Here is a 14,761-nt window from a genome sequence, read left to right on the forward strand (position 1 = left end):
AGGTCGTGCCTGTGCTCACCTGGAGTGGAGGAAGCTTGCGGCGTCGCATTTAGAAGGACAACTGCCGCTACACGAGACTCAGAGGAGCTGGGAGTGCTAACTGGTCTGCTCTGGTCTGGTTTGGCATGGCTCAGGCTGCGTCTAGCATGGCTGGGCTTGGCAGGGCTTGGGTTCAGGAGATCACCGCCACCTGCCAGCAGCCGGGGTCCTTCCATATGCTCACCGACTGCCTGAGATGTGTCAGATCCAGACTCAACCCATACTCTAACTGCATTTGTCCTGGCCTGGCAGTTTTGCTTATTGTTTTGGAAGCTATGAATTGGTTGCACAATAGATATTAAAAAACACAGCAGCAGTTAGTTATTGAGATATTCCTCCTACTTATTTTTTGGAAGATTATACGTATAATGCTGAAGCCTATCTTTGAAGGGTAAGTTATTCACACCCCCTTTGACCTTTGATGTCAAACTTGATGTTAGCTTCAGTTATTAGTGCGTGTGTGTGTGTGTGTGTCTGTGTGTGTGTGTGTGTGTGTGTGTGTGTGTGTGTGTGTGTGTGTGTGTGTGTGTGTGTGTGTGTGTGTGTGTGTGTGTGTGTGTGTGTGTGTGTGTTTGTGTCTTCAAGGGAGAGAATGATAGAGTGTGAGTATTGGCTTGGGGGGATAGTGTTATCGAGAGGCCATCTGTCTCCAGCTGGACCATTAGCTCTTCAGCTGTTCCGTATGTGCCTCAGATCAGTCAGTCAGACAGGTACACGCACACACTCACTCTCACACAGACACACACACACACGCACACACACTCACACATACATGTATGTGCACTAGCAGAGGCATACACACAAAACCCATGCACGGTACAAACACACGCACAAACAGTCAGATGCTCGCACAAATTGGATACGGTAGCTTGTTAATCCAAGGCAAACCCCTTGGAATCACATTGCTCAATATGAGTTCAAAGTTTCAAAGAAATTCCGAAACAATCCTTTGGCAAAATTAGGTGACAGCATAGGTTTCACTCAAGCAGCGGGGAATAAATAAAGTTAATTAGTCCCTCTTTTGTTGAAAATAGTTTTGTGCAGAGCAGACAAGAGAGCTGATGCTCAAGAAGATAAAAATTAAAATGTGTCCAGGTGTTTCAGAATCTTGGACGGCAGTCTTGTATATGCCAAAATGCTGGCAGGTTGTTTTCCGCCATACCTCTAAATCTGTGTTTTTCAAACTGGAGTCTGTTGACTCCCAAGAATCCATGGCATGGTACAGCGGGTAAAAAATATCATGAAATGTTTTTTTGGGTTTTTTTTTTGTTTTGTTTTGATAGACCCAGTAATTTCTTATGAAATAATAATAATAATAATAATAATAATAATAATAATAATAATAATTATTATTATTATTATTATTATTATTATAACTTCATGTATATAGAAACTTTAAAAACAGGGTTTGCAAAGTGCTTTGACAGAGAAATTATGTGCTAATGTTTCAATTGCATACCACATTAATATGCATTCATGTAGAATTTGTCAGCAATTTCTATTCTCCTTAAATAAATATCATTAGCTTTGAACCTAATAATATATACCCTAATGATTTTTTTCATTGAAGATATGGCTGCTATTTCTGTCACAAATAGTAAATAAGAACAAGTGGGTGTTCCGTAACAATAGAATATTTGGCAAGAGCTGACAACCATCTTAATCACCTCATGCAAATTAATTAAATGCAGAGATACCACTAATGTTTTGATTTTACCCACTCTGCAATAATAGTGTTATAGCATTTGTGATGTTATTGGTTTGAGCGGAATGTCATGAACACAAAATACAAAGTTATCTCTATTTTGTTGTGATAGGGATATGTCCTGATTATCGCTAGATTAAACAGAATGTTTGAGTTTGAGAACCCTTATTATATAAATTAGTCCAGAACCTAAAATCAAAGTATCTGTGTCATATTGTTAAATAATATATGGATATTTGTAGCACAATTATGCCATTTTTCTGCATTTTCATTAATTCTACTGTAATTTAATAGTACTGTTTCTTTGTAAAGATGAAAAATATAAGTAGTTCTCCAAATAACAAATTGAATATAAGTAAAAATGCATTGGGACAATAGGGACTGTATTACTTAAAAAGTGCATAAAAAGATTGCTCAATATACTAGTTGCTTCAAGTTGTATAGAAACATGTTTTAAATGTGGTTTAAAGCAATGCTGAATTGAATTGGCTTGTTGAACAGAGAAAAAAAGGAAAGCTGTCATTCTGGGTATCTCCACAGAGAACCTGTGTCATTGCCATGGTTTGGCTCTGTGGCTGTAATAGCTCACTGTCTCAAGGTAACTAATGACAATTCCCTGACTTTGACGCTCCCACAGCTTCTGAGATGTTGCTGCCATAATAGTTTTCTGGGATCGAGAGAAAAATGAGGAGATGCTTATTTCTCTTGAGGTTTCCTTCATTAAGTATGACAGTGGTGCTGCTGTATGATGTTAGTAGGCGTACTGGCTGCTCCGATGTTTCTGCAGGCCTCAGACCTATAGGGACCTGCTCACTTGAAATTTCATTACCTTGTTAAATCTCTCAAATTGTATCGATATTCCAAGACTCACTGACTCTAGTGATGCAGCTATGTTGAGAAATGTGTGTCAAATAGTCAACCCTGAAAGCGGGTATCACCACCAATGATCAGGCCTCCCCGTTCTCAAAAAGGGAACCGTTCCAACCTCTACAAATGCTGTAATTGTTAAGATAAACTAGTACATGCCCGTTCAAAATGCAAGACTTTCCAAGACATTTTAATGTCACAGTTTAACAAAATGTCAATGATTCAGTCCTGTGTCCTGCCTGCCCATTCAAAATGGCACAGTTTAACAAGATGTTAGGACAGCTTTGCAATACAGAATAAGCACAAATTGTGAAAATATAGGTATATTGGAACTTCAGGAGGATCAGTCGAATCCAGGTTTCTTCAGTCAATGATTTAGCTCCGTTTATGTGGACTGCCAGGCGCTCCGCTTGCCGCAATGGGGTGTCCTCCTCTTGTGTGCGTGTGTGACGTTGACGGCCACACACCCGGCGCTCATCTCGCATCTCCCGCCTTTCCTCTCGTGCATCTTGTGCTTTGCATATTGGATGACGATGTCAGAAATCGGCCCGCTTAGTGGCATTGGATGATGTCACAAAGCCCCAGCTGCACCGAATGACTCGCTGTTCATTCAGAGTTTATAAATATTACACGTGTTGCGTGTTCAAATTGCACCAAATTCGACACTGCACGTCCTTGGGTCCGCAGCAGTACACCTGCCAAATGCAAAGTAGATTGGATGAACGGTTGTTGAGATAATTGAAGGACAATCAGAAAGACAGACAGACAGATATACAGATAGACAGAGGGACAGACAAACAGACAGATTCCTATAATTATAGATAGATAAATGATTGTAATGCACATTCTTGGCATGGCCCTTCAGGAAAAAATGTGTGAGCCAGAAACTTGGTAAAGTTGAGGGAAGCAGGTGTAGATGAGATTGGTTATACAGTCTCCAACATATGGGCCTGTCATGTCACATGTGTGTGTACCAGTCTCTGCTGCTGTCATCTAATTATGCAGAGCAAACAAAGCTATCTGCCTGCTGCTGCAAGCCAGCTTCTGTGGGTTTTGATTGTTAGTGATCAGATGGAACTCTTCAATTGATTAAGTTATTGTCACAATCGACCTGTAGGAAAGGAACAACACAGACTTTCAATTTTGTTATTACTACTATAGATGCTTACATTTTTGGTAATTCTGTGTTAGTGTGCACAAAGATAATATGCTAAAATGAATAAGGAGTTATGAAGAGGACAGCAATAAATTGTATTTCCTGTAATGATTTGGGCTTTCACTCTAGCAATTTATACATTTAGCTCTAAAGCCATACATTTAATTTTAGGTGCAGTTTTTTAGTTGTTTTAATGAAAGGTAATTTATTTAATTCCAACAAGTAACATATAATTAAGTAACCTAGTGTTTGTATATTTTAGAAGTTGAACTTTCTATTCAAAATTGTTTGGGGAATGTTGCACTGGCCTTCTTTTTGCAAAATATAATTTCTTAAAATGATTTATTGATCCATTTTCTTCACCTGCTTATTACCGTTTCAATGCAATTAACTTAGTTCACTGCATTTAATTGTAATTACTTTTTCATCTGTGTTGGTGGGTTAACTGAACAGTTTAAGCAGTATTTTTTACTGTTCAGTATTTATGTGTTTATTAAAAATAAAAAACACTTCCTTGTCTTTGTCACCCTGTAGGAGTATGTGAGGAGAGTGGTGATCTGAGGCTGCGTGGACTTGTTGATGCTGCTCTTCTCCCATCCTCAACACATCCTGCTGCAAAGACCTCGCAGAGGGCCTTCCCAACACCGAGGCCCACGCCGGCACCTCCCTTGCCCCTTGACACTGATTCCTCCTTGGGCCTGATTTTGGCCCCATGTCCTGCTGCCCATGAGGCTCCAGCTATAGCCTCTCACATTCACAGCACTCCCATTCCCACTGCATCACCTGCGGGAGACTCTCACAAGACACCCCTTGCACTGACCATTGCCCTGCCTCTGTCATCCACAATGATGGAACCTGGCACTGTGTCTGCCCTGACAGAAGAGTGTCTCCTTCAGCCCAGTCGCACCTACCTTGGCTGCTTCATTGAGACTTGTGATGCCACAGACCCCAACTCCATCCACGAAACCCCCCATGACCCCAACACCAACCCTGAACCAGAGCCTGGATTAAGTGTGCGGATAGGGGATGTGGGCAGAGAGGACTTCTCTGACATCAGCAACATTAGCATCCAGTGCCTGAGCCATGCTGGGGAAGCAGTGAACCATTATGGAGAACAGCTCCTCTCTGACCAGCTCCTTAACTTTCCGCTGCCTAAAGCCCCAGATGAGAGCAAGAGAGGGGATGGGGACAAAACATCAGAGGACTGTGATGACCCAGAGGATGATGCAACAGCTAAAAACTTATATGAGGGGTTGTTGCTGGATAAGGTGAGCGGGGAGGAGGTTCTGTTAGCCAATGCTGGTCAAGACTGGGGATATTTTGAGTCCTTCATCAGTGAGAGTAAGATGGAACTACTGGACCTGTGTTCCAAGAATGAACTGTCGGTCAACCTATTCTCTGAGGAGGATGTTGACAACCTATTCGATGATGAAGATGATGATTCTACTTTAAGCAGTGACGTTTGTTCCTTGAAGATTCGGTATGAGTCGTTTCAGGACAACATGAGAGAGAAGACTAACGTTCTGCAGGAAGAAACCCAGTTCAATTTCTTCCCAAGTGTCCTGGCTAATTGTGCCAAGAAAGAGGAAGGAGTTGTGGTGCCAAGAAGGGGCACAGAGGAGCTCCCACCCAAATCTAATGAGCTCCTTCTTGTGGAAGGGCAGGAAGGAAAAGCTGGGGACAGCAGTGGTGGAAGTCCACTTGATGGTTCCCAAGGCTCGCCTATGTCCACATCCAAAGTAAACTATCTAATGGATTTCAATTCCACTGAGGAGTCAGGAGAATATAGTGACGACAGTTCCTGCACAGGTTCATCTTCAGACACCTTGCAGGAAGGCAAGCTAAAGAAGGGGCAATCGAGGAGGTTTTTAAGTCCCTCCAATCCTCTCAATTACGGCTTGCGCTCCAAGAGAAAGGTGCGATACAGCGACGACTACCTTTATGACGTTGATTCAATTGAGAGTGAGAAGAACACAGAAAAGAAAGAGAAAGCTCCCTCAGGTCAGAAAGAGGAAGAGGATGTCGACTGGTGTCCTAAAAAACGACGGAAATCCTGCCGTAAAGAGCCACCAGTGGTCATCAAGTACATCATTATCAACAGATTCAAAGGAGAAAGGCACATGTCAGTGAAATTGGGAAGACTGGATCCTGTGGAAGCAAGTGTGAGCTTGAACGCCGACGCAGTAAGCAAATATGAAACATTGGCTCCTCTGAAGGATTTCTGGCAAAAGAGGCAAAGAGAGAGAGAGGAGCAACTTAAGCTGGCTGCCAGAGATAAACAACAGCGCAGTTTTCATCTAAACGGACGCCATCATCGCCCATTTAATTCTAGTCATCCCAAAAGGAAATACAAGATTGCAAATAGGCTTAAGGTTCAGAGAATTCACACCGTGGAACAATCAGCAGCAGGACAGGGCTCCTTTCTCTGTGATCAGAGGCAGGGAGGTGTCACTAAAGAGGAGACCGCCCCCATGGTCAGAGAGGGAATAATAGCATCCCCCGCACTCCCATTCACGTTAGAGTCAGACTCCATCACATATACAGTCACAGCCAAGAGCCGCACCCAGGAGAGGGAAGAGAGGGAGGGGAGAAGAATGGGAGGAAATAAAACAGTCAGGATAAGGAAATTCAAAAGTGAAGCCCGGCTAAGGAGCAAGAAAATGAAAGAGATGCAGGGAGAGGATGGGAGGAGTGTGACAAATGAAACAGATGCTTGTGCTGCAGCAGCAGCACAGATTGAGGACCCTACTGCTGGGTTAGCAGAGGCAAGCGTTAGCTCAGCTACAGTCAGTCCCCCTTTCTCTGACAATGCCACCACCACTCACACATCTGAGGAGAAGTTCCCCTTTGTTCCCTCCTCTTGCTCCCCAGACAAAGCTACATCATCGGAACAGGTGGAGGCGGGGGTTCCTGTCATCCCTGGGGGCTACCTGCAGACCTTGTTAGATGCCACAGACTCCTCCAGTGGAGCAGCTATCTCTTATTTCCCCCAACAACCCTCCAGGCAGCAGTATCCTCTGGGGCTGTCTTTAGAGGAGAAACAGTTTTCTTCGTTGCAACTTGCTCAGAGCTGCGTCCTCTCTCCTCCCTCAGAGTCCGAGCTCCAACAGTCTCCTCGGAATTGTCCAAACTTTCCCCAAATGTGGCATCCTCAGCTTTGCCCCAGTCACAGCCAGAGCTTTGGGCCCGAGACACCCGAGACTCCGATCCTACCCAACAACTTCCCTCCTGCGTTGCCCTTGAATGACAGCATTCCAGTTTCTAACTTTAACCAACTGGGTTCTGAGGCTGACAGGCTCCTTTATGAGAAAAACTACTTGGCCGAGACTGGGCTGCAGCCAGGGGCAGATATGCAAGCGTGTCAGTCTGCCTGTTTGGAGGGCCAGGTGCAATTCCAGAGAGGGTCCCTGTGCACAGACAATGGCAGGCTTATCAGCTATGACTCAGTGGGCTCTCTGTCAGCTTCTTCCAGCAATTACAGCTCCCTCAGCCTCAAGTCTTGTGAACGTGAGGGTGAGGAAGAGGGCAGAGACAGCTTTCTAGCTCACTGCAGTCCAAAAGTGGTGATTCAGCAGAGTGTGGACGCCCTCACCCCACTCAGGGAGTCTTCAGACCTTCTAGATATCTCCAACTTCACCCCTGACAAGTTTAGGCACTCATCACTGTCAGAACTGTCCCCTCCTGAGACCCCCAACCTGTCCCCTCAGGTAGTGTGGCGTGAGATGAAGATAGCAGGGAAAGCTGGAGAATACCAGGATGTGAATGATTCTACTCTAGACAGCAGTAGGGAGGTGAAGTGGAGCTGTGAAGTTATGCAGCAACAAGAGCACATAGCGGGTTCATACACAGTGGAAGACAGACAATTTACACTGCACAACTTTAACAGTGAGGAAGGCTTAGGTTTAGATAAAAAGGAGCTGGTAAATAAAGACTTTGAAGAACATACTGGTGAGATAAATGGAGTGAAAAGCACAAAGTCAAAGAGGAAAGGCAGTTATAAACAAACTCCTGCAGGACAGGGCCCAAAGAAAAGCCGGGCTCCTAAATCTGCCAAGACAGAAAAAGTCAAGGTCCCCAAACAGAACTCCCGCTCCACCAAAAAGATAAAGGCCATGTTAGAGGGAAAGGCAGCAAAGAATCAGGCAGCCGGTTGTGGCACAGGCATTACTGACAGTAGCAGCACTGGGGACTGCTCTGGCACCGGCTGGTCCGAGAGCAACAGTCTGGTAGGAGATGACCAGAGAGAATTTGAGGAACCCTCCAACATTCTGTCCAACATTGTCTCTGGCATGGCAGAGGTCCAGAGGTTCATGATGGCCTCCATTGAGCCATTGTGGGACCCTATGTCTGAGGCCTGTATACCCCCTGATGCTAATAGCCTCAACCTAAAGACCCTAAAAATCTTGGCAGGCACAGAGGCTGACCTGAAGAAAAAAGGAGCTATGCTAACAGGGGCCGGGAGAGGGAGAAAGGCTGGGGGAAAGGGAGGCAAAAACCAGGCTAAATTCAACCCCTCTCATCCCTTATTTCCTCAACTCGCCCTGGGCTGTAATATGTTTGATAAACCCAACTTCATTAACCCTGGGCCTGCACACAAAAAGCTGTACCGCCACAAGACCAGTGCAAAGTTCCCTCGGATTGAGACACTGAAGGGGAAGCGAGCTGAGAGAGACCCTAATAAGGACATAGCACTGATGGCCTCTTTTGAGAAACTGAGGTAATATTTTGTTATCGACTGCTGTTGCACCCCCTTCTGACTCCCCCCACTACCTGCTCAGCCTTCCCTCCCCAAGCATACCTACACTGACGCTATGCCAGAGCTGCATGACTACTACGTTCCCCCTAATTACCCCCACTACCTTTTACCCCACCCCTTCCCTGAAGAGGAAATTAATATCTGCATGACAAACTTCTTGTACTTTGCAAACTACCTATTGAGTGATTGTGTCAAGCTTGATTGAGATTTGAAACGACCATGGCTGCATTTTTCTTGCTTTTGTTGGTTCTGCTTTTGTTGTTCCTATAGTCGTTTCAGTTACATTTTTTGTCTGAAAAAAAGAGTAAGCCTTGAAAAACAGTTCTGTCGCCTTTTTGAAGAACTTCTGTTTCTTTTGTATTTCTCAGCAAAATTAGCTGCCCTGAATTGTGTATTTATTACCCTTTTCCCTAAAGATGTAGCTATATAAACAAATGCATTGAGTGACATCTACGCACCCCTCCTCCTCATCTGTTTTTGTATGCAGAAAATGGATGTCCTGTTGTTGCTGTCCTTCATACACTGCCTGGCTCATTTCAAGAGGGAAAACTACAAGTAATGAGCCCTATATAAGCCCAAGACATCCTTACCACAAGATGGGACCATTTTGTAAACGATGACATATCAAACGTTGTCTTGAGCTTTTTTTCCTCAATGTTAGAACGACTCCCCATTTCCTTTATCAACCATTTTTCTTTCATTCTGGAGTTGAAGATGAACTGGTTATCTAAATTTACATTTGTACGCCTTGCAAATTCACAAAAGCTCCACCCACAGAGTATTTTTGTCTATGTTGTTGTACAGGGACATGCACTATTTGCAAAAAATATATATAATCTTAAAATCAATGTGCCAAAAGTAACAATGCTGTGTAAATGACCTCTTATATATGTGTGAATATTGGCTATTCCTTTTTTTTATTCATCGGAATATTGACTGCTCGGGTTGAAAAATCCTAACGGTGACTTGTCACTCCAGGAAATCTTCATTTTTGGACTTTTCACTCTTCTCTGATGACAGGCACCAACAGCTGGCAGTGGTACAAAACCACTCACAAAACCAAAACAGAAAGACTGTAAATTGTACTTGTTTTCCCTACTTTGTTTGCCAAATTCAGTTTACCTCAACACTGCCTGTCTCTGAGTAGCATAAAGGGGAGGATAAGGGGAGATTCTATTTTGAAGGCCACTGTAAAGCGGAGGAGGAAAAAGGAGCTATTCAAGCAGGCTGGACCACGGAGAGCAGTGCGGATGTTTGAGGGTAAGAAATGTAATTCTTTGTTGGTTATGTCTGTTTTGTATTGGAAATAAAAGGCAATTTAGTTGTTGATGCACGCATCAATGGTAAATGTAATCATGACCTTACATTCTCTGCAGTCTGATTCAACATGAATACAAACAAGTAAGAATGGAATGGATAATATTGTCAGCGAAGGAAAGTGTCTTTACATTTGCCCTACATGGGAATTTCTCTCCTTTCTCAAATGATTTTGTATTTTAAATATAATTTTATTTTGAGAACTTTGTTCGCCATTGTTTTGCTGTTCCATTGTTTTCGAAGACCATCATGCTTTAGTATTAGTAGGGCATGTTCACTTGGTCCATATCGCTTATACATTCAGCATAATAGGTTTCACATACTCCACTTACAATGAATTCAACTATTAATATCTGAACTTGTCCTTTATAAGTTGTTTTCTTATGTGGCTTATTTGCAGTTATTGTCTCAATTTTGTTGGTTGAATATTTTGGGGAGAAAAAATTATCAAGTGAAGCAACACACATTTGCAATAACTTGTGTTTTCCCAAAACACATTAATTGGTTAATTGGTTTTCGACACATTTGCTGCCTAACTGAATTAAAAAAAAAAAAAAACGTCTCAAAATGTCTAATCATTCAATCAATTGTTGAAATGAAAAAAAGGAATTTCCCGTCAAACTGAATATATTTCATCAAACTCATACATGCATTTTAAACATTGCACAAAACAATTTGATCACACATCCATTTCATATCACAATTCCTGAACATAGACCATTTATTATATAATATAATATTAATGCAGTATGTCTATGACTACAAATCCTGAAAAGACAAACAAAAGGCCAATTCAACTACTTGAATAATATTGAGTAATGAATCTACAAATGCTCTACTGTATGCTTATTATTTCTTTGTCCAGTATCTGTTTTAAACACAGCAACAATTCGCCAAGAATGCATAAAGATGTGGCAACTTATTGAAGCTTGATTTATGAACAGGCCTTGAACATTGGATTTGCTGATTCTAACACACAGGTGATAGGGATTGATTTCTTGCATATGGCAGGAATCATAATCACTCTTTCTCTGTCTGTTGTTTTTATTTTTTATTCTCTGCCACAAAACCTTTTTTTCCTCCAGTGTATCAGGGTTAGGACCAAGACAAGCTGCTGATGGGAAGTTCCACATGGGCCACAAGGCCATTTAGTCTGCCTTCTCTCATTTCTGCCTATTGTCAAAATTGAATGTATTTCTCTGAGTTCATAGTTGTGTTTTTCTTTCTTTTTTTATGTGCCACTGTTTAGCTGCCTCATGTTAATGGTGCTAAGAAAGTTGACAATTGTTTTCTTTTGTTTGTTTCCCAAAAAAGAAATGCAAAATACAATAGGTTCCTAACCCTCTTTATGAATGTATATTATATTGTTATGTTATGTTTGATGTGTTCACACCATGATTCTATGAAATTGGAATTACTTTTGCTCTTTTCATTAAAAGATTACCGAGCTTTATATATACTGTCTAGAGTTGTTACCAGAAGGAATCTTAATGAACTCTTGACACTACAAAATCTTGTATATTTTTTGTGTGCCAATTTGTAACATATTTTGTAAGTGTATATTTTTCTTAGAAAGTGCTGTGAAGTATTTGTGTGTGTGAGTTACCTTTTATGCGCCTCTACAGGCAGTGGAAAGGATATACAATGACAAGTTTCTGGTTTTAAAAACCAAAATATGAAAGTATTGACAGAAAACTAGAAATATTTACATTTTGTTGGGAGTTTTGTAATAAGACCATGATCTTGTTGTGAGAGTGTTGTGTTACTGTGCAAAACACAAATAAGCAGAGAAAAAAAATGGAAAAAAAAAATCTAATTTGTGAAGAATTTGCTGTTTTATAGATTTTCATGTAATTTATTTGAGTATTATTTTTTTTGTTTTTGTTTTTTTCTTTTGTTTGGTTTTGTTGTAACTGTTGCAAAGGTTTTAAATATTTGTGATTAAGCCTGTATGGTGATAATGTAATATTGGTAACTTGCTGAGTTTTGTAATAATGTTTATGGAGTAAATATACAAATTAAAATAAGATTTTGAATGCTGCTTTCTGAAGAGAGTTGGGTTGTGTTTTTTCCATCTGCATGTCGTCATCCACCATAGTACAGTGCATAAATCCTCCACCTTCTTTTGCCTTTTTTATGCAAACTATTCCAAACAAAATTCACAGGTTGCGAATGTGTACAGAGCAAAGGGCTTTTACTAGGATTTTCGTGTCCCAGACAAAAATAAAGTCTTTAAATGTGTCAATGCCGCCTTTTGAGTCTTTTGAATTTGGTGTATCCCTGCTGTCACTTGTTGTAACTACGGCAGTAAGAACTCTGCTTTGCTTACAATGGTCACAACATGGTTTAGTACAGTGGTTTCTTAACTGGTCTGGCCTCTGGATCCAGACGTGTCATGACCCAAATGTAAATTTTGATTTAAAGCCTTTTTTAATTTATGCCACGAAATTAATAGTGCAGTTATCCACAATGCTTGTGTGTGTTACAAATTAAATAAATAAGATGAAGTGCTAAAGTCATTGAATCAATAGCAACCAATTTCCTCATTCCTAAAATACTGTTTTATCTTGACAGGCAATAAAATGCAAATTGGCATCATGATAACATCAGGAAAATCACGGGAAAACCACTCAAAATTGATCTGCCGGTTTAGAACCTCGGCTTTAATAAACAGTATACAGTACATACACATAATAGTGGATACATAGATATTTGTTCTGTCAATAACCACTGACATGGTCTTCAGGACATCTGTTTTATGGCATAGAAATTAAATCAATACATGTGCAAGTTACTCAAGTTACTCACTGGCTCTTGTATTAGGAGAACAGTTTGAAGTGGGGTATTGCGATGTCTTGTTATCCTGTGCCATTACAACAACCATCACAAGACATGTACAGTATGTTCGGGGTTAATACTCCTGTCAGTGCCCCTGGCCAAGGCACTGGCAAAAGAACTGGAGTTGGTCCCCGGGCGCTGACCTGCTCCTGGGTATAGGATGGGTCAAATGCAGAGAACTAATTTCCCCCAGAGGGATTAATAAAGAATAATAAATACAACAACAATTAATGGTGTAAAATAATAAGCTTCGATAAATGTGCTTTAATCATAAAACTTAACTGTACACGGAATCATAAAATCCAATTACACCTTTCCAAATTGTTAATTGGAGGATTCATAGCGGAAACGCATTTAATTTCTGCTCAACTCCTGGTTTGGCTCATGTTTTTTAATGTCATATCTAATTAGCACACAGGGTCAGGCATTGCTTGTGTGATTGCTCATCCATAACTCTGAGCCGAGCTGCTGCGGTCTGCACTGGAACACATTTTGGCATGCTTAATTGGAGTTGGAGATACTCTCTCAGACCATAAACAGATCTTGTGACGTATCCCTCCAAAATTGTCAGGTGGTATTAGCTTTGTTGTTGTTCTTAAGTCATCCCCAGCAGATCGGGGGCATGCAAATTATAAACCAGGATGTGTAATGCAATGGATCAGGTACATAACATCTTGTGCTTTTAAAGGAGAACCCAGTGGTTTTGTCAGTCTACACTGAAAATTGCTCAGTGGCCCAAGGCAGTTCTCTCATTAGGACATTATTTTTTCATGTCATTACTGAGAAGACCAAGCTAAAAATTGCACTTTGCTTTTGGAAGGTTGACAATAGGCCGGAAGGTGTAGCTGTTTTAAAAATAGCCCGACTGATTGGCCAACAAACCGCCCATTGAACGAGATATATATATATATATATATATATATATATATATACACACTGATCAGCCACAACATTTAAACCTACGACAGGTCAGTAACATTGATTATCTTGTTCCAATGGCACCACCTGTCAAGGGGTGGGATATATTAGGCAGCAAGTGAACAGTCAGTTAATGTGTTGGAAGCAGGAAAAATGGTCAAGCGTAAGGATCTGAGTCACTTTGACAAGGACCAAATTGTGATGCTAGACAACTGGGTCAGAGCATCTCCAAAACAACAGGTCTTGTGGGGTGTTCCTGGTATGCAGTGGTTAGTACCTACCAAAAGTGGTCCAAGGAAGGACAACCGGTGAACCGGAGACAGGGTCATGGACGACCAAGGCTCATTGATGCGTGTGGGGAGGGAAGTCTAGCCCGTCTGGTTCGATCCCATAGAAGAGCTACTGCAGCACATGTTGGTGAAAAAGTTAATGCTGCTATCATAGGAGGGTGTCAGAACACACAGTGCATCACAGTTTGCCGCTTACGGGAGCGGTCAGAGTGTCCATGCTGGAACAACAAGCCCGATCCTTGGGGGCCCCACCTCCCAACCTCCAGGACTTAAAGGATCTGCTGCTAACGTCTTGGTGCCAGATACCACAGGACACCTTAAAGGTCTTGTGGAGTCCATGCCTCCACGGGTCAGAACTGTTTTGGCGGCACGAGGGGGAGCTACACAATATTAGTGGTTATTAGTGGTGTTTTTAATGTTGTGGCTGATCGGTGTGTGCGTATGTATATGTGTGTGTATATATATATAAGGATTCAAACTAGAGTTGTGCACCAGCAACAGACCAACAAACCTGTACCATAACTTCACCGTCACTGAGGCCTGGACCCAGATAACAGCCCTGATGTCACAGCACATTGGTGCCACACACTGTGAACGGCAAACCAAACCCTTGCATAGATTTATATTTGAAAACCTGTCAAACTTTGGTCTAAACCACTTTGTAGTTCCTGTCATGTTAACATGCATTCATTTGTAGAATTCATAAGCTTGCCAAACAAACACATTTACTGCAGGGCGGGCGTTCATGTTTTCCCTGAACAGAGACAAGTGGAACACATTTATATTGGGGAGGTGGTAACTTGAACTTGGCAAAAACGACTGACTCGGAATTATCGATTTCCAAACTCCAATGGAATACACCCGTAACCATAACA

The 14,761-nt window shown here is 41.7% G+C and overlaps 1 protein-coding gene across 1 annotated transcript; it reads left to right on the forward strand.

The window, feature by feature from the left end:
* Nucleotides 1-4,597: 4,597 nt before the first annotated feature.
* Nucleotides 4,598-10,992, forward strand: nexmifb (neurite extension and migration factor b; the record flags this gene model as incomplete). Its single annotated transcript, XM_080008343.1, has 2 exons — nucleotides 4,598-8,484; nucleotides 10,926-10,992. The coding sequence occupies exons 1-2, from the start codon at nucleotides 4,613-4,615 to the stop codon at nucleotides 10,990-10,992; spliced, it is 3,939 nt and encodes a 1,312-aa protein (XP_079864469.1). The 5' UTR covers nucleotides 4,598-4,612.
* Nucleotides 10,993-14,761: the final 3,769 nt, after the last annotated feature.

The sequence above is a fragment of the Zeus faber genome (assembly GCF_960531495.2).
Source record: "Zeus faber genome assembly, chromosome: 10".
Classification (NCBI taxonomy): domain Eukaryota; kingdom Metazoa; phylum Chordata; class Actinopteri; order Zeiformes; family Zeidae; genus Zeus; species Zeus faber.